At 40.6% G+C, this 24,022-nt stretch overlaps 1 protein-coding gene across 7 annotated transcripts in view; it reads right to left on the bottom strand.

The window, feature by feature from the left end:
- fam131ab (family with sequence similarity 131 member Ab) overlaps positions 1–12,028 on the bottom strand; it is a 50,101-nt gene extending 38,073 nt beyond the window's left edge. Inside the window, exons 1-2 of one of the 7 annotated variants that reach the window (XM_043702315.2) lie at positions 10,458–12,028; positions 5,711–5,850 (exon numbers count right to left, since the gene is read on the bottom strand). Coding sequence is in view for 2 of the 7 variants with exons in the window: in XM_043702312.2 (XP_043558247.2) it covers positions 5,711–5,850; positions 10,213–10,309 (237 nt within the window). In the remaining 5 variants the exon portion in view is untranslated. The other 6 variants (XM_043702312.2, XM_043702314.2, XM_043702313.2 and 3 more) reach the window with 6 other exon arrangements.
- Positions 12,029–24,022: the final 11,994 nt, after the last annotated feature.

Genomic DNA, 24,022 nt, shown 5'->3' with positions numbered 1-24,022 from the left:
AGGCAAATAGTGGGGATAAAGGGTCTTTAGTCGAAAGTGATGACTGCAGATGCTGGAAACCAGAGTTTAGATCGGAGTGGTGCTGGAAAAGCACAGCAGGTCAGGCAGCATCTGAGGAGCAGGAAAATCGACGTTTCGGGCAAAAGCCCTTCATCAGGAATAGAGGCATCCTTGCAAGAGGATTCGCAGTAAGGTTGAAATCAACGAGGCAAAGGTGAGGGCTGCAGATACTGAAAACCAGAGTTTCGATCAGTGTGGTGCTGGAAAAGCACAGTAGGTCAGGCAGCATCCGAGAAGCAGGAAAATCGACATATCGGGCAAAAGCCCTTCATCAGGAATAGAGTATTCCTAATGGAATCAGTCTATTCCTGATGAAGGGCTTTTGCCCAAAACATCCATTTTCCTGCTCCTCGGATGCTGCCTGACTTGCTGTGCTTTTCCAGCACCACTCTGATCTAAAATAAAGGGGTCTTTGTCAGGTTGGCTGTTGGTGGCTCGTGGAGTTCACAGTGATCAGTGTTAGGACCGTTCATGATAAAGACTAATGATCTGATCAAAGAAACTGAGAGCCTCACTGATGAGTTTGCAGATGACACAAAGATAGGGGAGGGACAGGTTGTGTTTTGGAAGTGGGGAGGCTGCAGGAGGACTTGGACAGACTTGGAGATGGCAAAGAAATGGAAGATATGGGAAAGTGTCGGGTTATGCAATTTGGTAGGAAGAATAGAGGCATAGTCTATTTTCTAACCAAGGAGAGGCTTCAGAAATCTGAAGCATTAGAAGTCCTAGTTCAAGATTGCCTTAAGATTTAGAATACGAGTTCAGGTGGCAGTTAGGAAGGCAAATGAATGTTAACATTCATTTTGTGAGGACTAGAATGTAAGGGCAGAAATGCACTGCTGAGGCTGTGTAAGGCTCTAGTCAGATGACATTTAGAATACTGTGAGCAGTTTTGGGTCCTGTATCTAAGGAAGGATGAGCTGGCCTTGGAGGGAGTTCAGGAGAAGTTTACAAGAATGATCCCAGGGATGAAGAGCTTGTCATATGAGGAGCAGTTCAGGACTCTAGGACAGTACTCAATGGAGTTTAGAAGAATGAGGAAGAATCTCAGTGAAACTTATGGAACACTGAGGTCCCTGGTTAGAATGAATGTGAAGAAGGTGTTTCCAATAGTAGGAGAGACTATCACTCGAGGGCATAGCCTCAGAGTGAAGGGAGACTCTTTAGAACTGAGATGAGGAGAAACCTCTTCAGCCAGAGGGTAGCTAATCTGTGAAACTCATTGCCATAGAAAGCTGTGGAGCCCGACTCATGGAGTGTATTTAAGTCAGAGGTAGATAGGCTCTTGAATAGTAAGGGGTTTTAAGGTAGTGGGAAGGGGGAAAAGATGGGAGAATGGGATTGAGAAACATATCAGCCATGATCAAATGATGGAGCAGACTCTATGGGTCAAATGGCCTAAATCTGCTCCTATATTTTCTTGTCTTCTGGTCTTACCAGTCAGACATCTAATTGTGAATTGCATCTACTTATTAGCCCTGGCTTCTTGTTTGAAATGTAAAACTGAAAGGGAGGAGACGAACACTATTTGAAAAGCACCTTGTCTAAATCCTAATGTTATAAGACATAATCCAGCATTATTGTAAAATGTATTGCAGTTGCTATGCTCCACAAATTGTTGTTTAAGGAGCCACCCACTGGCTAAGCAATGAATAGCAGAACAGTTCTTCTACTGCATAGAAAAAATGCTACAATCTTGTCAGCTCAGTACAAAACCAATGGGTAAATGTACTATCCAGTATGAAACTGAATAATACAGATCTTAGTCTGCTAAATTAGTTGATCTTAGCTAGAGACAACTGGTGCAACCCTAAATCAGAACTTCTTGTTCCTGATTCGGACCAGAGATAAGAACGATGTGTTAAAATAAAGGTATTCGGTGACTATTTATGGAAATGGTACACTAGTATATTAGGTGGGGGGGGGATGGAACTTATCTGATTTCAACCCTAATAATCATGATCAAGCAGCCTACAAATGTCCAGTGTTTCAGTTCAACATCTGTGCAAGGGACCAGACCCGTCGAATCATAAGCAAACAGTGATCAGACTTCAGAGGAGGAAATATCTTAATAGTAAATTACTGAGCTAGCTGGATGATGCATTCAACACTTTTTCCATTGCTGTTTAATTTTTATTTCTTCATTATTGTTCCCCAAGTTATCTAACAAGTAATTTCTTGACTACATATAAAAATAGATCCAATTTATAGATTTTCTAAATCAAAGCTGCACTTAGAATATTAAAAGCGATGCATTCAAAATGTATTCCTTTCTGTAGACACTCGTGATAATCGGTTCTAATATAGCTGAATTTTACAGAGATAACAAATTTATTTTTAAAAATCTAAAAGGTGCTGCAATCTAACATCTGCATGCAATCCACCAACATTTAAACACATTCTGTGCTTGTTTATTCTGCAGCTCATTTGCAAGAATCATCTTTTCAGTCCCAAAGGATCTGTTTTCCACATGAGTCCCAACTCCCCTAGGCTTTCAAGATATTTCTAAATCTCAGATAGATTTTTATAGGAACCACGTAATGCAGATATGTTAATATCACGGTCCAATACAATGAGAAAGGTTCCGTGATTTTCTTTGTTAGATTGTGTCTTTTTAATATGGCCAGCTGAAATATGAAATATTCACCCTTTCTTACAGTTCTGTCATTTCCAAGGAATTTGTATGCCTTGAGCAATTTTAAACTCATCATCTCACACTCTGCAAAGTTACACCAATGATGTTATGTATTATTGCATGAATAAAATTTTAAAATGTAAAACAATAAGTACTAAAACATTACTGCTATGTAGGTTTCCAGCTCATTGCCTTTATCATCTTTTATTTGCTGTGCCTTATTAGAAATTGTTAATTAAAAAAAGTTAAGTATTTCCACTTTCCCACCATTCCTTATTGTCTCTAATGTTAAAGTTTGCTAACTGGTCATGAAATACAATAAAAAAATTAAATATATTACTATTGTAAGAAGAAACATTTCTTCATTCAGCTCAATTGATTCTAACTAAACAAAAAAAGCTCATTAGATAGAGGAAACGACTCTAAGGGGGGGTTCATTTCTCACCATCACTTCTTGGGGAGATAAACCAATGGAACGTATTTTCAACTCATTTTATAATCACAATGGAATGACACTTAGTCTAATTCTATAATGGGAAGTCAATTCAGTCCACAAATTTATTGGCAAAGAGTGAAAAAGAACATTAACTCAAGTTATCTTTGCATAAAAATCAATTTTGTTGAATGCAGCCACTGAAGTTGGTGTAGGAAGTTGATAATTGTCACATTTTGACCCAGAGTTCAAGTAGCTTTATGAAGAGGGGCTAAAATACAATGAGTCAAGAATAGCAACTTTAACTGCAAAGTTATTGTGCTCTCCGTATTTGAGGTTCAAATGGCACAGCTATCCTGGCTGTGCCTTTTGTTTCACAAGAAAAATCATCACCCTGCCAAGTCTCCAATCAAATGCATTGAATATTATGGAATTCCTTTAATTTTTATGCCAAGTTTATTTCAAGTACAAGTTTAATAATGCGATGCATGTTAATTCCTGCAGATCAACTCTTTGAGTACTGAAAATGAACTATTACATATGCAGAGTCTTTTGCTTTCTGGTTTAATTGTTGCTAAAATTTTTATTATTAATTCTTTAAAAAAAAGATTTCTGCCTCTTCTGTTCTCTTTTAATTCAACCACTTGTTTTTCTCCATGTACCTTTGAATTTACCATTCTCACACTTTCTTGTTCAGACCTTATGCTGTTAATTTCATAATCCTTCAATCTTGTTGATTATGGAAATAAATTTCCTTTCCTGGATCCCAGACACTATACTATTGCCATCCTGCACTTGCAGCAACCAGCCCTGCAAAATATCATTAAGTAGGGGTTGCAAATTTAAGATGGAAGTGAGGAGAAATTTATTCTCTCAGAGGACAGTGAATCTGTAGAATCCTTTGCCACAAAGAGCTGTCAAAGCTGGATCATAAAGAATATTCAAGACTGAGGAAAACAGATATTTCATCAGTCAAATAAAATCGGGAATATGGCGATATTACAAGAAAGTGGGTTGAAGATTATCTGATCAACCAAAATATCAATTGAAAGGCAGAACAAACTCAATGGATTGAATGGCCTGCTTTTGCTCCTATGCCTTAAGGCCTCAAGCACATTAAAACAGGTGCCATTTGTCCACTTGCCACTACAATTTCTGAGCCATTGTTATGATTGGTTCGGTGGTGCCTCGAATTGCCTTGTCTGCCAACGATGAAACCCGAAAATGAGAACGTGCTCCCTTTTCAAGGTATTCTTCAATCAACACAGACACAAAATTCTTGATTTTGTTGGGAATTTCAAGAATTGTGGAGAATGTACTCATAAAAAAAAATTCATTTTAGGCATTCTCTCTTAACTGCATTAAGAGAGAATGAAGAGTAACTTCAAATCAGTATGTTACCAAAGGAATCAAGAATCCCTGCTGAAAATTGTCTCTTCTTTATAGATATCTATTGGACTTATAAAATGGAAAGATAAATAGAAACTATATTAAGAACAGCTACCTAGAACTGAAATAATTACCGAAGTTAGCTGAGGTGCTCTCTGAAGTTCTAAGGACACAGGAAGGTTTTTCTATTCACAAAAGAAGTGTCACAGTAAATAATGGGTTACACAGAAAAACAAAAAAAAATCAAAATGTTCTGGGCTTGCTCTCTTAGAATAAGATCAATTATACATTGATTCAACAAAAAACAATGCTGAGGTACAGGATGGCAACAAGAATTAGCCTTAATGGAACATATGAGTGAGATGTTGGGAGTTTGCATAATCGGTTATTATGTTGATTATTATCAGCGCATCTGTTAGATGTTAGTCACATGAATTTGCATTTCTAGATCTAAATATTGAGATCATAGAACAATTATGAAACTCAAAATTAGACACCTCTAGAACAGCAACATTCAGAATTTTTTAAAATGGATAAAACTCACAAACTATGTGTATATTAGTGTTAGAAAATTAGGTTTATTAGTAAAATTGTGATAAGTATGTTCATTTATCTCCAGTTATTCAATTAGCCATAATCTGAACCAACTAGTAAAACTGTATGAGAAACCCTGCTGCCAAGCTTTTTACATATTATTGTGTTTGACACAGTGTGTAGATTTTTCACTATACAAGGTGAAAGTTTAGTCAGACTGGCTCAGTATTTCAAAATATGCTCATAATGATTGGCTGCTGATATCCAAAGAGATGCCTTTAAATTAATAAATAGAAAATTCTGAAAAGATTGTCTTCCATTCCAAAACTAGAATCCACGACCATCCATTTTGTCGTTCAACTGCCAGTCCATGCATCCTAACAGAAAAGTCAAACTAGAAAATACTTCAAAAGGAAATCTCTTTTAGTTAAAGATTGATGTCAATTATTTAGATTTTTAACATTTAAATCAAGCTTTCCAAAAACTTTTCAAATAATTTAAGCATCTGATTCCTCAGGTTCCTCCACAATAGAGACTATAGAGAAATTATGATTTGTCAGGCAAAAATGTAAAATCTGTACCGCTGTATTGCAATCATGGCTTTATTGTTACTTCTTTTGCTCTAGAACTGTACACCCCAAAAGAAAAAAAAGCAGCACCTCAGCAGTTTCCGGGCTCTCTATTGATGTCTGGTGTGCTAGCCTTCGTACTAGAGAGGTCGTAGTGTTTCCCAATGGCAAGAGAGCTGCCGCTGACTTCACTTCCTTCCACTCCACACGTAAGGTAGTATCAACTGCCACTGTGGAAGACAGAATGCAACACTACATTCATCCAGGATACTGAGAAAATCGGTGTTTAGCAAAGGTGAAATGTACAACTAGTTGTTTCGGGGTGGTGGGGGGGTCCCCGAATCTTCCGAATTTGACATAACATTAAAGCCACATGCCATAATACCAAGCAAGTTCCAAATTCGAAGTTTTAACAGATTAAATACATACGTGTTTTCAAAACAAACTTAAGAAAGGAGCACTGCCTTGTTGTTCCAGTCCCTGTATCTTGCAAATTAATTCGATGTATTTGAATCAATGTGTTTGTAAAACAGTGGTAGCTATCGCAGCATCTTCTTTTGCCTTATGTGCGCCGGTCTAAACAGCCCTGGTGACTTGCTCTCTCCAAAACACAATAGCGTGCTGAGATTCAGGGCAGATTAGCACAATACTGGAACACGGCAATGCAGGTTGCCAAGGAAACCAATCGATTTGCAATTTTATTTGCAACTGCCACACAGGCAGTGTATAAAGGAAGCAAGGTGCACAGCAAGCAATCTCAACACGCAGGCTCTGGATACTCAGAGTAACGTCTCATTGAAATTTCCATCGGGTCCACACAATGGGCTGGAAACAACACTTTGAGCACATTGACATGGCTGGAGTTACGCAGGTAATGTTTAATAATTAATCACGGGCCGTCAGCTCTCCCCCAACACACCTCTGGCCTGAGGTTTGTTTTTCCTGTTTCTAAAATAGCAAGAATAACTGCATTGCTCCTGCTCATCTAATCATGTGAGACAATTAACATGGTCGAATAAACACTGTCTTTGTTATTAGATGTATGTTTATAACTTTGCAAACCTAAACAAATCAGGCTGTCGCTAAAACGGAGCACCTCCGAAGTGTTTTTTTTTCTAACCTGTGTAAAAGTAGAAATCAGATATCGATTGTTTGTCAGCTCCCATCACCATACCCCGCCATTTCTAATTAGAAATGTGTCAGTGAAAGATGTGGAGGGAGCATTGTCCGTAATGAAGATAATTTCTGCACAGCTGCACTTTACCACCTTGCGCTTGTAAAAGACCACGCCGATCCAGATTACAGTCCGTATAGAAATAACATACTCTATAAGTCAAACACAAACAGGCCCATGTTTGTCATTGAATAGACTGACCTGAGCGATTACAATAAAAGATTATGCCAACACCATAATTACACTGGGAAAGACAAATCGATTGAAATGAATTTTCTCCGTTTTGTTACTTGTCAGTGGAAGTAACCGCCCGTTCTTTATCTGCGCGATTTACAGGCAGCACATTTTCTCAAAGTAGATCTGGAAAGTAGGGCCAACCCACACTGAAGGGATTTAGTGAAAAACAACTTTGAAACAGATGTTCTGAAGAAGCTTCTTCTGTCAGAATGGCTGATGTGTCAACAGAGACATATAATGCAACTGCTCCGATACAACTAAATGCCAAAATGGGAGAATTTCAGAATGATCCACTGCTTTATCCCATGCTTGAACTTTTCTTATTTCTGAAAGACTCCTAACTGGTTAATAGCGCAAACAGGACATCGTCCTTCTATCTGGCTACTAGTCCGAGATACGCTTTGTATCTAGTTAAAGCGTATCCCCAGAAAGTTAAACAGAAAAAGCACATTTGGGTGAAGTTCGGCATTGGATAATACCATGTTCTACCGTTCTTCCTTTTACTGATTAACAACGTGCAAATATTTCCGCGTTATTACCATCCTTTCCTTTACAATCACGTCATTTCAGCAAATCTTTCCTGTAATCTGTCACTACAACAACGCAATTATACAAGCAGACCAACAAGTATTCTTCCACTTTCCGAAGTCAGTGGCATAGTCCCTCAAAGGCCTGTATGATACAGCCTGCCTCCCCAGACCTCAAGACTACACACACTGGCTGCACGCAGATGGAAGTTCAGGTGAGAGTGGTAAGCGAGCAGGCGACTCCACAAGGCGAGCATTTCCATTTCAGCCCATGCAGCTGTAAGACCAACTGAGGTTTATTCATACACAAAAAGGAGGCGGGAAAACACAGAGAAGCTATGAATATAACCGCTATACGTGGGCATTTACCGATGCAAGAAAAATTAACCTGCACACACCCACTTCCACACACACAGCTTTGTTCCGATCACTGAATATGAGTTGATCTGGAAAAGTCAAGCATTTGCTGTCCTTTCGGCACCGCTGGGCTGTCTGAAGGCTCTTCAATCTTATCAATGAAATGATTGCAGTTCCATAGGTGACATCTTTTCATTAAAAGTAGGAACTTTAATAACAACGTCTCCTGGCTGCAATCTTAATAAACCTGCAATTCTCAGAATTAGACAAAAGAGAAACCCCCCCACACACACACAAACACGAAGCGACGCATCCAAAGTATTCCCTCAGGATCTTATCCATCTAACAAAGGGCGATCGAGTGCCTCCGGTGTAACTATGTGTGAGCAGTTTTCATGGCAACCGTACTCTTTATGGATGTCAATTCTTAACGCTCCCTGGAGAGAAAATGGCCGCTTCTTACTGCCCGCAGTATTCTGAGATTAAACCGGAATTATCCGTACAGAACGTGAGGAAAATCTACAACACTTGAAGCTCAGCGATTTACTGCCTAATCTGTGCTAGTAACCCACAGCAAACATCTCACAGGCTGGGCGATGAAAAATCTAGATTGTTTTCACATAGCTGCATCAAAATTGTGCTAACTTGGTCTAAATGCGTGAGAAACATCATTTTAAGAAAACAAAATAGAAACGCCATTTATTCTAGTAATAGCAATGGAACAAGCCAGGAAGAGGAGTCTGGACAACTCGGAGCTAGTGTGAAGACATCTCCCGATGGCAGAATATATTATCATGTGTTGATCAAGGCTTCATTGATTTGGATTTGTTTGGCTCCACATCTGGGTAGCTCATGGTTAGCTAAACTGCCTCTCAGTGCTAGGCACCCAGGTTCAATCCCAGCCTTGGGTGACTGTGCGGAGTTTGCTCGGGGGAGGGGGTTTCTGGATGAGATGTTCTTCAGAGGGTCGTTCTGGACTCAATGGGCCGAAGGGCCTGCTTCCACGCCGTAGGGATTCTCCGCCTAGCCTTTGTAGGAACGTCAGCTTGGGCCAAGCTGAGAGATGCGGGCCTGTGTTGGATCATTCTCCAATCAGCGGCTCTGTGTACGGCTGTGTGTGTGTGGGAGAGGGGTTGGGCACTGTGAGATGTGCCGGCCATGGAAGATGGGAAGCCGCTTCAAGATGTGCCACGCCCAAAGGAAACATGTCGCTGGCTGTAGCCGTCGCCAATTCTCTCCACGGTTGGCTGGCCTGCTATTCCTAGTTCAGTCCCGGGAACCAATGGTTCGATAAACTTCATTTGTCCGCCGCACCTAATTTCCTCAAGGCCTCTCAAATTAGCCGCAGGCGCCAGGATTGACTTCAGATCACAATATTGCACAGCGTCGTGCACGCAGACAGACAATCTTACTACTAGCTCGCACCTTTCTTGAGAAAGCAAGTGTAAACACTGCTGGGATGTGAAGTACACTTGATCGGGTAAGATGATCTTACCCTGTAATGTGACATGCTTCTTTGAAACTGCAAGGGATATTTAAACATTTAAATGAGACGGGCTTCACTCCGTTCCGTTGGCAGAGCCTGCTCCCTTTCTCTCGTTCATTTTCACCAGCGTGTTTCCAGACTCTCAATCTCGGATTTGTGCCGAAGTATTTCAGACGATATACATCCCGCCGCTTCTTCAGCCCCAGCTTCGGTAAACAAAGTCAAAGACAGCCTTGCCCTCGCTGTCCATGTGGTCAGTCTGATGCTGAAATATGGGCGCTCACGGATTTGAACATTGCTACCGCCGACTCAGGTCAAGCAGTTGCTGAGAAATGGAAGATTGCAAACGGTTGATTTGAGACAAATTGTTTCAGAGGTGCTTATTAAAATTAAAGCAACTCTGACCCCATCGCCAGTGTTGCAGGAGAGCAAGGAATAACTCGCAGGCGCTGAGAGAATGGGGAAGGTTCCCTGCTAATGGAAATTTGGCTTGCGTGCCAATTGATTCCGTGCAAAGCCAGACTTAGAGTGTCCACTTAAAATGCGCGGGTTCATGCAGTTCACGGTGTGCGGTTGTTTAACAAGATGTACACCAAACAAACAACATACTGCTTCTAGAAGCCAGCCTCATGTCCAATCGTGTTAGTGAACATTAACCGTGCAGAGCGATCCGCTTAACCCTAGACTGCAGCCAGGACCCAGCTCGGCTGCTCTTCCCCAACCGAGGAGCAGCTGCCTACAGCCCTTTGCTCATGATTTACTGCATCAGGGGTACACCCTGCTCTTGGCCACAATAAGAAAGCAAAGCTTACCAATAGTTGTTTTGGAGCCTATACACCCCATAATCGGCGCTTTTAGGTGAAAAATTAACCCTTGTTCCAGACTGGAAACATTTCCACAGTACCTCATGGAAATTGAAACTCGCTGGATCAGAACACAACGCTTTCCCGGCAATGAATGCGCAGCGTCGGGGTCTGAAAGCGTGGCAATGAACGGAGGGTTCAATCGCCTCCTGTTGGGTCTGTTCTGGCTCTTGTACAATCGGCCCGACACGTACCAAACGCCACTTTACGTAGCGGTGCGGCGAACTCTTGAATCAGCCGAGGCTGTCAGTGTGATCTTTCATGGGCGGTGGTGCTGGGGAGCTCTCTCCTTCTGCACAGTGCTGGGATTGGACAAAGCAGCGACTGACAGACAGTCAGCCCCTATCGGCAGCCTGCTGAAACTACACAGCGAGCCCATCGGCAAGGACTCATCCAACTCTGACATTTCAGCCTGCACGGTTTTGTTTAAGATTCAATATGCTGAGGGGCTCAGAAACCTCCCCCCCTCCAGCTATTATATAGACCTTTTCCCCGTCCGAGTGTATGTGGGAAGGGGCGCTGCACTTTAATGCAGTGTGGAGTTGAATTACTGCCATCGATTGAAAAAGCCAGATGAAGGGCTTTTGCCCGAAACGTCGATTCTCCTGCTCCTCGGAAGCTGCTTCACCTGCTGTGCTTTTCCAGCACCATTCTAATCTATACTCTGATCTGCAGTCCTCACTTTTGCCCTGGAAAAGCCAGTTGCCTTGTCTGTTGGAGACATACAGCCCCAGTGGTCACCCTGGGTCGTGTTATTTACAATGTATTTTGTAGAATTCCTATATGTGTAAGCAGGCCAGTCGGCCCAACAAGTCTACACCGACCCTCCGAAGAGCATCTCACCCAGACCCATCCCTGTCACCCTACATTTCCTATGGCTAATCTAGCTAGCCTGCACATCCCTGGACACTATGGACAATTTAACATGGCCGATCCACCTAACCTGCACATCTTTGGACTGTGGATGGAAACCTGTACAAACTCCCATACAGACAGGCAGCAGAGGTTGGAATCGAACCTGGGTCACTGTGAGGCTGCAGTGTTGCCCACTGAGCCACCGTGCTGCTATTTATCACTGCTCTCTTAGGCTTGCACCAAATCCAGCCACTGTCAGGCACAGATTCAATCAACAGAAATCTGAATGACCATGACTATCTTACACAGCACAGCTGACAAAAAAAACTATTCAACTTCATTACATTGCAGTTTCAAAATAAGCAGCGTTTTTGTGCTCGAACGCCTCCTGGTGGGATTTGTGGAATATAGAACACTTCCTTAAGGTGCGGTGGAACCTTAACCTCGATTTGAGGCTCACCGCGTGTAATAACAGCAGAAACCTTTCACCCCAGGATACTGAATCCAAGGGGTTCACTTTAGTTAGAGGAGTCTCTGATGTGAGCGCTTTAAGCCCAGCGAAAAAGTGGCATCCGAGAAGTGGCCAGGACTTCCTAGATTGTTGCAACATTACTATTCACTCTTTTGTCGTGTTAAGATGTTTCTTCTTAATATTCTAGTTTAGCAGAACCTCAAGCATGCATTCAAGCTGTGCTCTTTTATCACCGACCCTAGTTCCAGCAGTAAAATTGCCTGAAGCAGAATGTCACAAATACAGTCTGACACTACAAAAATAAACACTCTGAAGAAGTCATATTCGAAATATTAACTACTTCGCTCTCTCTTTAAAGATGCTGCCTGACCTTTTGAGTTTATCCAATACTTTTGTGGTGTTGAAAGTGAAAGCTCTTTCATCATTAATCCAGCCGTATTTAAACATAATTGTCAGCATTGAGCCGTATGATTGCATTAACAAGCTCTTACGAAGTTTCTTTGGCCACTGCGTTAATCGTGTTAATTCATAGCTTAATGCTTCTACCGTCTCAAAAAAAAAGCTTTAAAATGAATTTTAAAATAATACATTAATAGTTTGACCAATATTCACCTCCAAAAAGTCAGAGTCCCATGTTTTCATTGTCAAGAATGGAATTAGCTCTGACCTCTTGTGAAGGGATTTGCATGTGCAATGAAATACAGAATGCAATTAACATCATATTCCCCAAGATGATGGATTACAAACAAGAACTATTTTAACCTCTTGTAGAAATCGCCAATATGTCAATTTCTGTACTGCTCTATTGTGACCAGTCTAAACATCTAGAAGTCTGCTCTCACATCAAGCAGAGATGACTAATCAATGCTGGACCTGCACTGTACCTTGCAAATAGAATATAATAATTCACATTGTTTTTGATATCACAATAGCTTAGAGCTTTGCCTTTTTGCAGCCTCATATCTACTGTCATGTGGATTCCAAAAAATAAACAAGGTTAGCTTTACTCCATTGGGTTTCTGCTAGTTCCTGCACCAGCTGATGAATGTCAGGCATCCAATTTATTCTCTGCCACAACTCCTCAGTGAGAACTGACTTCTGTACACATCATATTTGAGCCTAGATTCTAGGGAAGGAGGATTTATTTATTTTGGACAGGAGCTACTGCACTGGCCTCAGGTGTGGAAACTGCACAGCACACCTCATGGCAAGGTAAGCAGGTTGACTATGTCACCAGTTTCAAAAATAAGGAAAAAAACACCTGATTTTAAACCAGAGTGATGTTTACAACAGGAAAAAGGACTTTAAATCGTAAGTGTCCCTTTCCCACAGCCATCCCTTGCACCCACCTTTACCAAGAAGCATATGGTGAGGAAATACCATATTTATTTCCTTCATTTCTAACAAATAAATACTGAGTCTCGAACACAAAGAAAATTCGGATGAACAAAAACAGGCAAGAAGCCAGAGCTGCCTCAATTACCACCCAGATTGTTTTGTTTCTGTAAGCATGTGAGAGAGGAAATCTAGGGCACTTAATTGTACTTGATGAAGAATCATCTAGACTCAAAACATTAGCTTGCGCTCTTTCCATGGATGCAGTCTGACCCGCTGTGATCTCCAGCATTTGTTGTTTTCACTTGATTGTAATATTCTTTTTAATGTGAATACCGTAACCCACACACGCACCACATATCAACAAATACAATTGATTTTCCACCACATTTCACTGCTAGATTTTTCCCTCCTCTCCTTAAGACAATAATTTCAAATACAGTTCTGCATTTATCAGTTATCATCTGGCACTTTTCCAAAATGGAAAGTTTTTGGTATTTCTCCTTCTTTACCTGGGGCACAGTCCTGGTAAGGTGAGATAATTCAGCACAGGCAAAAAAAATCTCTTGATCTTCCTAATGGATGAACATCGGAATTTAGGAAGGAGATGGTTATGCCAAAGCCCTCCCACTTAAATATCCATTGCATTTTCAGTGAATACATAATCCACCATGCAGATGGAGAAAATACATTATTTGTGTTGTACTGACACATGGCAAAAGGATGCAGAATAATCTGTAGCAAAATGGAAAACTGAATAAATTGAAGATATAGTGCTTTTTATTGATTTAAATTCCTTGAGCAGGCAGCCGCTTCATTTGCAACACTGAATAAATAATCTCTTCATCATCTGACCAGGCATATCAGTTCCTTTAGTGGCTTAAATGCCCATCTGAGAAATACCACTGCACCTTACTTTAATACTAAATAAAATGCTGTCAGAAACTGACCCGGCATGGAACGCCCACTGCTGATTGGTTGCTCATTAATGTAACCAACAGAGATAGTCGGATGTGTATTCCCTAACAATTCTTTCAAAAATTTAGAACAATTGTCCAAGTAAAAGTATAGTGGTAAACCCACTTCATACTTACAAATGATTACTCAATATCAACGCCGTTTGATTCTAATTTAAAAATCATACAACACCAGGTTATAATCAACGAGGTTTAATTGGAAGCACTAGCTTTCGGAGCACTGCTCCTTCACCAGGTGGTTGTGGAGCAGCACTCTGAAAGCTAGTACTTTCAATTAAACCTGTTGGACTATGACCTGGTGTTGTGTGATTTTTAACTTTGTGCACCCCAGTCCAACACCGGCACCTCCAAATCTTGATTCTAATTGTTGGATTTGTGTTGTGAAAATGCCTATATTTTAATGGACTGCAAAAATAAGAGAGGTGATGGCCTTGTGGTATTATCATTAGACTATTAATCCAGAAACACACATAGTATACGTGGGACCTGCATTCAAATCCCAATCTCAGATGGTGGAATTTCAATTCACAAAAATCTGGAAGCATAGAATTTAATTATGATCATGGAACCATTGTTGGGGGAAAAAGCCTATCTGAATCACAAATGCTGTTTAGGTAAGGAAACTGCCATCCTTACCCAGTCTGGCACACGTGTGACTCCAGACCTACAGAAATGTGGCTGACTCTTAACTGCCCTCTGGGTGATTAGGGATGAGTACAACCCAGCTGGTGATACCCTCATGCCATATACAGGGGGTATAAATGTTTTTCAAAAACAGCCCATGACTAAAGTTTCCAACTGTAAACCAATAAGAAACAATTCACTAATTGAAAATTTGTTTGTTAAATTAGGGCCCATTTACAATAATTTTTGCAAACTTTCTATTAATTCTTATTTAAACAGGATTGTCAAGAGCTTTTAAACAATGCTTTCAATTAATATAGAACATAGAACAGTACAGCACAGAACAGGCCCTTCAGCCCACGATGTTGTGCCGACCATTGATCCTCATGTGAGGTAAACCTAATGTATGAACTCTCAAATTTCTGTGACCACATGCATGTCCAGCTGGCTCTTAAATATCCCCAATGATCTCACTTCCACAACTGCTGCTGGCAACACATTCCATGCTCTCACAACTCTCTGCATAAAGAACCCACCTCTGACATCCCCTCTATACTTTCCACCAAACAGCTTTAAACTGTTAACAATTTCTGCCCCGGGAAAAAGTTTCTGGCTATCAACTCTATCCATGCCTCTCATTATCTTGTACACCTCAATTAGGTCCCCTCTCTTCCTTCTTTTTTCCAATGAAAAAAGTCCAAGCTCAGTCAACCTCTCTTCGTAAGATAAGCCCTCCATTCCATGCAGCATCCTGGTAAACCTCCTCTGAACTATCTCCAAAACATCCACATCTTTCCTATAATAGGGCAACCAGAACTGGACACAGTATTCCAAGTGCGGTCTAACCAAAGTTTTATAGAGCTGCAACAAGATCTCATGGCTCTTAAACTCAATCCCCCTGTTAATGAAACTCAATCCCCCTGTTAATAAACAAAACACCATATGCTTTCTTAACAACCCTGTCCACCTGGGTGGCAATTTTAAGGGATCTATGTACCTTCACACCAAGATCCTGCTGTTCCTCCACACTGCCAAGAATCCTTTCTTTAATCCTGTACTCAAGTTTGACCTTCCAAAATGCATCACTTCGCATTTATCCAGGTTGAACTTCATCTGCCACCTCTCAGCCCATCTCTGCATCCTGTCAATGTCACGCTGCAGCCTACAACAGTCCTCAATACTGTCAACGACACCTCCAACCTTTGTGTCGTCTGCAAACTTGCTAACCCCATCCTTAAATCTCCTCATCCAAGTCATTAATAAAAATTAAAAAGAATAGAGGCCCAAGAACAGAGCCCTGTAGAACACCACTCACCACTGACTTCCAGGCAGAATATTTTCCTTCCACTATCACTCACTGTCTTCTGTCGACCAGCCAATTCTGTATCCAGACAGCTAAATTTCCCTGTATCCCATTCCTCCTGACCTCCTGAATGAGCCTACCATGGGGAACCTTATCAAATGCCTTACTGAAGTCCATATACACAACATCCACCGCTCGACCCTCATCAACCTGTCTAGTAACATCCTCAAAGAACTCAATAAGATTTGTGAGGCATGACCTGCCCCTCACAAAGCTGTGCTGACTGCTTTTAATCAAGCCATGCTCTTCCAGATGGTCATAAATCCTATCCCTCAGAATTCTTTCTAACACCTTGCAGACGACAGACGTGAGACTGACTGGTCTGTAATTGCCGGGGATTTCCCTTTTTCCTTTCTTGAAGAGAGGTATTACATTTGCCTCCCTTCAGTCCTCAGGTATGACTCTGGTGGAGGGCGAGGATGCAAAGATCTTCGCAAGTGGTGAAGCAATCACATTTCTCACTTCCCAAAGCAGCTGAGGACAAATCTGGTCTGGCCCTGGCGACTTGTCAATCTTAATGTTTGTCAAAATTTTCAACACATCAGCTTCCTCAATCTTTATCTACCTGCTCCTCAATGGTTTCATTCACTACAAGGTCCTTTTCTTCAGTAAAGACAGAAGTAAAAACTCATTTAGGGCTTCCCCTACTTCCTCAAATTCTATACACAAGTTCCCTATGCTATCCCTGATCGGCCCTACTCTTTCTTTGATCATTCTTTTATTCCTCACATACGCGTAAAATGCCTTTGGATTCTCCCTAATCCTTCCTGCCAAGCCTTTTTTGTGCCCCCTCCTGGCACTCCTCAGACCATTTTTGAGCTCCTTCCTCAGCTGCCTGTAATCCTCTAGAGCTGAGCAAGACCCTTGCTTCCTCCACCTTACGTAAGCTGCCTTCTTTCTTTTGACGAGAAGCTCCTCCGCTCTCGTCATCCAAGGTTCCTTTATCTTACCACTTCTTGCCTGTCTCAGAGGAACACATTTGTGCATCACTCGCAACAATATTGTAAACAGTAAACACATTCACCAAGTAAGTGCAGTTCACTGGTTTTGGTTTCAACTTAAGTTTAATTTCTAAAGTCTGTTCAGTTTTTGATGTTTCCTATGGCAGCATTACTTATATGAATTTAGTTTATATCATATTTAGAATTTTTAAAAACAAAATATAACATGACACAACAATAAGGAGGTTTAAAAATACATTAAATTTGTGGCGTTTGGTGCTACAATGTCAGATACTACAGCAGTGCAGACAGTGATACAATCGTAACTATGGGATGATGCAATTCCTGCTGAGTTGATCCTTTTCTATTATTGGCTCCAGTGGTTTTATTTATGCTGTCAAACAGGTTTTAAAATCATTCAATCAGATGTTGATATTGTGCAAATTTAATATGTTCACGCATTGAAATACACTTGTACCCATGCTCACCACGTATACAAATCAAATGTTTTATTGGACGAATGGCAGTAAATGGCACGCAAGAAACAATTAAATAACACATGCTTTAATGAGATAGAAATTTATACTAGGTATCAAAAGCTGACAAAAATAAACTTTTCAGTGTAACAAATTAACTGCATCGATATACATCCAGTACAGTACACCCATTTCATGCTGTTGATCATTGCTCAAAGAGTTGATTGTAACTCTGAAATTCACAGGAATGACTGCCAAGAGAGAATCAATGATCTTGAAAGAATTGTGAGGGATAGGTGGGAACAGAGATCAAACTACATCACCCGTCTACCAAAGAAATCATGGACAAGTCAAGGAAAAATCTTCCAAAACTATCATTGGTAAGGTTACTGAATCTGATAAATGATGAAATATTACATGGAAATTAATCTATATACAAATTTACTTATAAATGTTAAATAAGTATTTTTACAAACTGGAGGAAATTAATTTGAGTTGTAAGAGCTAACGTTTTAAATAAATTCACAGGGTGCGGGGCAAAGCAATCTAGAGGGCAGTTAAGAATCAACAACAATGATGATCTGTCATGAGGGGATTCAAACCCCTGAGACATTAACCTGGGGTTCTGAATTACTAACTCAAGGACATTACCACAATGCCACTGCCTCTCCTCTTCGGTAATAGAGAGATTGTGGAAACTCCATTTGACATTAAAGACTGTAACGAGGCTGAGGTATAGTGTGGCTTTTATAGAACTGGCAGGTATTGGTCATATTATGACCACATCTGCCAACTAAAGGACACCAGAAGATATCATCTCTCATCCTGATTTATTTCACATTGCGGCTGCCCCCATTAGCCCCCTTACTGTCTGTTCAAATTTATTTGTAAATTAATTCGGAGACAAATCCAGATCATTGCGACCATTTTACATACAGGTGGTACCTGAGATTTGAAGATTCAAGAAACTGTCTATGCTCTGTAAACAGAAGAATTTCTTCCTTGCTTGAAGGTGCAGTATTAGGCTTTCTGAGGATACTCAGTGCATCTACGAATTCTGTGTACGGTATACTCGAAAAACATGGAATTGCAATGACGTAAGTCTGACTTTGGTATGCTGACATAATCCAAGTGTGATTTATAACACAAATAGTGGGTTTTTTTTGGAAAGTGGAGTGTTATTTGCCTTGATATATCACTAACTAATTGCATGTTGCTTGCGTAAAACATTTAAATAGATTTTAAATCTATATCAAAAGATGTCACTCGACCTTTAAATTACCTGAAAGAACATCTGAAGCTTATTGCCACTAGGTCGACATTAAACTTCTGAAACCCAGAAAAAAGCTTTCCAAGGTAATTTATAACCTTTTAAAATTAATTGATTATGGCTATTGATACTACTATTCTTACTTTAATAATTCAACAAATAATGTAATCAAATCCATCCAAGAGTTAGCTTACAATTGAGCATCATTTCAAACGTGTGTTTAAAACATTAAATACTGCACATTATGACGTAGAATTGATTTATTTTTCTTCCGTCTGTTATGCCATCTATATATTAATTGATTTACAGTGAAACTCGCAAAACTATCACCATCAATCAATCTTTGCTGCCTAGAATTTGCAGCACCCTTTGAAGCCGATTACGTTAAATACACTGGGACTGAAGCTCTCTCGATGTTAAATTCATCACTAAGTTCACAGGGAAAAGCTGTGCAGTTTACAAGTACATTATGTAGCAGTAGTGCCCTCTATGGAATTGAGGCCTTATTGCTGAAGACGTTTGTGAAAGGATGTACCCCTGTGCTTGGGGTTCATATTTGTTTTAAATAAAATCTTCAATGTACTCTTCTCCTAATAAGTGTGAACGTTTACATTATTTGATTTTGAAGTAAAAGCTATGGCCGGATTGTAAATTCAAATGTAAAATACAAACATTGTTGAAAGATAAAGCGGAAAACTTCATCTGCTCCTCTTAATGACTCTCCGACCACAAATTTAAAAAAAACACAAGATCTCGGTTGTTTTAAAATTAAGGCAATCAATCACTGCAGGATTTAGAAACATAGAAACATCAAAGATAGGAGTAGGAGGAGGCTATTCTGCCCTTTGAGCCTATTCCACCATTCATCACGATCATGGCCCATCCTCCAACTCGATAACCTAATCCAGTTTTTTCCCCATAACCTTTGATCCCATTCGCCCCAAGTGCTATATCTAGCCACCTCTTGATTACATTCAATGTTTTGGCATCAAATACTTCCTGTGGTGATGAATTCCACAGGCTCACCCTCTTTAGGTAAAGAAATGTCTCCTCATCTCTGCCCTAAATGGTCTACCCTGAATCCTCAGATAGTGACCCCTGGTTCTAGACACACCCACCATCTGGAACATCCTCCCTGCATCTACTCTGCCTAGTCCTGTTAGAATCCATGAGATCCCCTCTCATTTGTCTGAACTCGAGCAAAAGAAAATCCTAACCTGTCAATTTCTCCTCATACATCTGACCCGCCATCCCCGGAATCAGTCTGGTAAACCTCCACTGCACTCTCCTGAGAGCAAGACCATCCTTCATCAGAAAAGGAAAACAAAACAACAATCAATATTCTTGGTGTGGCCTCACCAATGTCACGTATAACTGCAACAACACATCCCTGCTCCTGTACTTAAAACCTCTCGCAATGAAGGCCAACATACTATTAGCCTTCTTTACCACCTGCTGTACCTGCATTTTTACCTTCAGTGACTGGTGCACAACGACACCCAGGTCCTGCTGTACACTCCCTTCTCCCAATGTACAGCCATTCAGGTAGTAATCTGCCTTTTTGATTTTGCTTCCAAAGTGAATAACCTCGCATTGCTTTATTACATCAGTCTGGACAGAGCTGTTTTAAAAATATCATCTTTCCCGGACACGGAGGTTGCTGGTATTTATTGCCCATCCCTAGTTGTCCTGGAGAAGGCGGTGGTGAGCTGTCTTTTTTGTATAAAACACACTTTATTCATAAAATTTATAAAAGTCTATCACGTGACAATTCTTGACTTTGCATAAAGTGCAAAGGAAAACAAGTTTCTAAGTGGGACCCTGAGCTGCATCAGTACACTTACAATTACAGTTTAAATTTACAATATTAATTTCATGTCAACCATGCAGCCTGAGAGACTTTACATGGTTTCCAATTTCTCAGTGTGTAAGTTTTAGGCAGACCAAAGAGCATTTATCACTATATTGAAGGTTCTGTGGATTCCATTGATGTTTATCTTGGTGTGATCCCTGGGATAAATCAGTAGAGCACAGAACACCACAGTATTGGAGACATTCAGAATGAACCTCAATGAAAGCCACTTTCCAGATCTGTTTTGCAAAGGTATGTTCCAGAAAGAGTTGGGTGCCAGTCTGTTGACCACTGCAGCTGTCTTGCAATCAATGTTCAGAAAGAGAGAGAGAGAGCATAAGACACCGGGCAAGCAGGAAGGACCTGACAGGAATGTTCCTTCTCACCACCAATGAAGTTACATCTCCTGTTTGTTTAAAAGTTCTGATAATGAGGCATTCTGTCAAATGACTTTGACAGTCTGCTCAGGGAATCAACTTACAAGATCTGCTATCTACTTTTCCCACAGGATATCAGTGACATTACACTGCTGCCTGATGGACTTATGGTCAAAGAAGATTTTCTGCATAAAGTTATCCATGAGGGTCAGGTGGTATTGCACAGTTCAAGTGAAGGGAGTGGTTAGTAACAACTTGCAACAGCAGAACACATGGAATCTCAGCATGCATTGACGTTTGTTACTTGATTACTGAGGGTCAAGGCAGAGTATGGTGTAGCCACATATGAAGAGAGCCAAAGAAGTGAACCACTGCTTGTTCCACTTGGTAGAACTGAACAACTTCCTAGATTATTTCAGTGAGAAATTCAGAATATTTTTATGTGCCTGGAATCAGACATAAGTCAGACCAAATAAGGTTGGAAGACTTCCTTCCATCAAAGTCATAAATTATCTAGATGAGTTTTTTTTAACAACAATTATAATATGTGTTTCTTGACCACCATTACATATCATAGTCTTTTATTCCAGATTTATTTAATTGACTAAATTCTATTTCCCCAGTTGCTCTGACCTCGGGTCTTTATAACAGCCTTAGCACAACAGGCCTTGGAGACAAAAGATACATTAAGACTTTAGAAGGATATAATGGGTTGAATGTTTTGGGTCACTCAGGCACTCCACAGACTTTGAGAGTTGCAAGTCTCGAATTGAGCCTCACACTTCAATAGGGTAACTCACACAATGCTGTTTATGAATTCAAATGGTCAGTTTGGCAAGGGGGCCAAGCTCAGCAACACCAAGTCCCTCCAATGAATGGAAGATGCCTGTCTGCCCCAAGCAGTAACTATATTGGGAGTTGTTGTTTTTACATTGCTGAAGAGAACAGATGAATGTCAGCATCATCCACTGGGCTGAACTGGAACAGAGAAGTTCTAGCACAAGCACAGGTATATCCCAGCACTTTAAAAAAGCACAGGAAAAATCAAAGACAGATAAACTATCTCTATTGACCCTGTAGTGAACCTGATATGTGTACTCTAATGTACACCAAACTGTTCATATTCACTGAAATTAAACAGAAAGTTCTATTCTGAACTGCGTTGGCCTATTAACAAGCTCCTCAAAGAGCTTAAGGAAGTATTAGTTGGCCTTTGCCTGCAAAACCCCATTGCTTGCCAGCCCTTTGAAAATCCAAACTGCCTTGGTGGGATCAGGATCTCAAGTTCACTCTTAGACTGTGATTTTCAAATCTGGCCCACAACAGGTCCTAATCATCTTGTCCTTTGAAAGTTCAGTCCGGGATGGGATGGACTCACTTATTCAATATGCGTATCCAAATTTGAGATGGCACTTAAGTTACAGCGACAGTAACAATGTAAATTTAGAAATGTGAAAGAAAGTCTCCACAAATTCATCTGATTGCCAAATTTAAATTGGAATTTTAGGTCAAGATAATGTTTTAATGCATTCACCACATGTGAGCATCACTGATTTGGCCAGCATTTATTGTCCCTCCCTAATTGCCCGGGAGAAGGCGATACTGACCTGCCTTCTTGAACTGCTGCAGTCTTTGGGGTGTAGGGACTCCAGCAGTGCTGCTAAGAAGGGAGTTCCAGAAAATTGTAACACAATAACATTTTGGGCAGGAGAAGAGCATAGTTCATCTAGTTTACTCTTTCAAAACTTCTATCTGGTTCCCTAAAGATTAACGTGATAATTACGTACTGATTGATTTCATTGGGAGAAAATGAGATCTGCAGAAGCTGGAGGTCAGAGTCAAGAGTGTGGTGCTGGAAAAACACAGCAGGTTGTTGTGGAGAAAATATAGAGAACCACCAGGAGACACAGAGAGTTCTGCGAGAAAAAGGTCTTTTATTTGCAAACAAAAAACCGTGACAGTGAGAAAGCTGATTCTCGAATGCCCACAAACCTCAGGGTCCGTGGATTTTTATATTTTTTTAATCATGTTTCTGTTAGCTTATCAGCATGTCCAACTATATTAATCAAAGTACCTCACTCTAGCTACACAATAAACCAGTGATGTTAGTTCCCATTATCTCTTTAGTTGTACATTCTACTCTTTGTTATTCTAATGTCACGTTTAGATATTTATTGCTACTCTGCTAACAGTGATCATTCAAGTCTAACCTGTCATGATAGATATTTAGCTATTCCATCTATTACAATAGTCTCCTGTCTCAAGCTGACTCTACTAACTATTAATTAGATATTATAATGTCATGTCCCAAATATTTACGGTCCCAATCCAGTCATAATAACACTTAACAGAGAAACTTGTTTTATTACTTGTGTTATCTCATCTTGCCATGGTGACCTTTCAGCCTTAACCTTATGCTGCTAATTGGTGTAAGAACATTCCACTATGGTTATCCCATCCTGCCCCTGCCTTCCACAGAACACAGGTTGCTAGTGGTCTTCATGCTTTAACCCTTCCCATGCTTTCATGCTCTTTATTTTCCATATTCCCCTCCCCTTTGAGACCTACTGGTCTCACCCAGAAAAAGAAGACAATAAACTCAGCCTCTCTTGTGCCCAATACAAACAATATAGGTCCCAACACGGACTAAATAATTTTCAGAGTCTGAGACTTAAAGGGTTCTTCCTCCATTCCTGGGGTCCCTTGGGCCAAAAACCTGCCCTCCAATAACCAGAATGGAAAAAAGACCCAAGATTTCTCACAATCTAGGAACTGCACGTTCTTCAGAAGTATCATCGACGTCCCCACGTGGACATGTTCCTTGCACTGTGGTGGTTGTTAGATCATAATAATAGAGCAGTGTGGTTCCATCAGAGGAGTAAGCAATTCCTGAGGTAGCTGAAATGACCACAAGTTGCCGTGTAGTGACACAAACTAAAAAGGACTTAATAAAAAATAAAGCACAACAAAAGATGAAGGCAACAACAAGCAAACCGCACCTACAATAAGACCAATCTTGACAAACCATGCTCCCCAAGACCCTAATATATTCAGCTAATCAAATGCCTGATGACCAAACCCTGCTTTTAGCTCCCATTTTAGATTCTTTAGTTTTTCCATTGCTTCAGTAAAAGATCCCCCAGAGCTAATGTTGTTACGTATAAAGGTACAGCAATGTTCCCCAAACATCACACAAACCCAGCCTTTTTCTGCCAGT

The sequence above is a fragment of the Chiloscyllium plagiosum genome, unplaced genomic scaffold (genome assembly GCF_037043375.1).
Source record: "Chiloscyllium plagiosum isolate Xiang-an unplaced genomic scaffold, Cpla_swu_hap1 HiC_scaffold_13, whole genome shotgun sequence".
NCBI classification, from domain to species: domain Eukaryota; kingdom Metazoa; phylum Chordata; class Chondrichthyes; order Orectolobiformes; family Hemiscylliidae; genus Chiloscyllium; species Chiloscyllium plagiosum.
The sequence above is the reverse complement of the archived record's forward strand: the minus strand, read 5'-3'. Positions and strand labels throughout refer to the sequence as shown.